The 1,397-nt window shown below is 43.1% G+C and overlaps 1 protein-coding gene across 1 annotated transcript in view; it reads right to left on the bottom strand.

Moving 5' to 3' along the window:
- LOC107089581 (kinase D-interacting substrate of 220 kDa-like) overlaps window positions 1-1,397 on the bottom strand; it is a 32,683-nt gene that overhangs the window by 22,349 nt on the left and 8,937 nt on the right. The window contains exons 8-9 of the mRNA XM_015382464.1: window positions 1,065-1,262; window positions 772-981 (exon numbers count right to left, since the gene is read on the bottom strand). Of these exons, the coding sequence (XP_015237950.1) occupies window positions 772-981; window positions 1,065-1,262 (408 nt within the window). The remainder of the gene's footprint in view (window positions 1-771; window positions 982-1,064; window positions 1,263-1,397) is intronic.

Below are 1,397 nucleotides of genomic sequence, written 5' to 3'. Positions count from 1 at the left end.
ACAATATTATTTAATCACACAGTGTTCAGAAAGTGCATTCTCCTCTATTCTGCACTTTAGATGAATGACTGATTAGGTGCGACTGGTACTCGATACTTTTGAAAATGAGTATTGTATCCGGATACAACATTTCAGTATCGATACTTTTTTGAGTATCGATACTTTTGACAACCCTAATTTAAACCCACATAGTCCTTATTTATAATGAGCTAATACACTTAGAACTCGTGTTTCCATATGAGGCTTATAGAAGACTTTTACATTTTTGCGGCTCCAGACAGATTTGTTTTTTTTTGTTCCAATATGGCTCTTTGAACAGTTTAGGCTGCCGACCGCTAATCTACATCGATCTGAAGGACTCATTCTGGGTTCCTTAACCCTATAATGCCAAATGTATCCTATTTGATACATACGGTTTCTGAAATGTTTTGCGTCTGACACCTTTTGCATAATTTAATGGTAAAAACTTTGCTTAATATCCTATTGTACACAATCAGATATACCTGATAACAGCCAGCAGAAGACTACACTAAAAATAATCTTGACTTATCGCATAGTAATAAATTATTAATATCAAAAATGTATTTCTGTTTTTTCTTTTTACATATTTTGGTAAAAGGCCAAATAAGGACTTCAAACCAAAAAAAAAAAGTTATTTTCTGTTTTGTTTTATTCTTGGATTGGGCTTTAAAGGGTTAAACTGATCCAGTGATTGGAGGGATTTTAGTTTCACAAAGAGGTGAAGGATGTGAAGTGGAAGAGAAATCAGACTCTGATTAGGAGGAATCTGAGGCGATAAAAGCCTTTCATCTGTCTGTTACTTCGGTTGCTAAGCAACAAACCGTGGGGTTTGCCATTGATGATGACGGCTGCTGATCTCACCTGTCCTCTGATGTCGATGTCGGCGTATTTATGCAGCAGCGCTCTGACGATCTCCACGTGGCCGCCCCTCACCGCTCCGATCAGAACCGTGTCCCCGCTCTGAAACACACAGGCTGTCATTAGCAGCGGCCAGGCCGCCGATGAGGACGCCCCCCCCCTGGCTCTGAAACACGGCGTCTCACCCGGTCGGGGATGTTGACGTACGTCCCGGCGTCCAGCAGGTCCTGGACGATCTCGGTGTAGCCTTCTTTGGCGGCGATCATCAGCGCCGTGTTCCCGTCCTTGTCCGTCATGTTGACGTTGGGGTTCCTCTTCAGGAGCTCCTTCACCACCTCCGTGTAGCCGCCCTTCACGGCCACGATCAGGGCCGTCATGGAGTTCTGAGGAGGACAGCTCGCTGTTTTTACTCAACTGGAACCAGTCACTTATACTGGGAGGATGTCTGGTTTACACTGAATCATTTCCAAACCTCTAATGTGACATTGATCCTGTTATTGTCATCTAAAACAAACTAA

The sequence above is a fragment of the Cyprinodon variegatus genome, unplaced genomic scaffold (genome assembly GCF_000732505.1).
Source record: "Cyprinodon variegatus isolate N-32 unplaced genomic scaffold, C_variegatus-1.0 Scaffold257, whole genome shotgun sequence".
NCBI classification, from domain to species: domain Eukaryota; kingdom Metazoa; phylum Chordata; class Actinopteri; order Cyprinodontiformes; family Cyprinodontidae; genus Cyprinodon; species Cyprinodon variegatus.
Note: the sequence above shows the minus strand (reverse complement) of the source record. Positions and strands in the feature narration are given on the sequence as shown.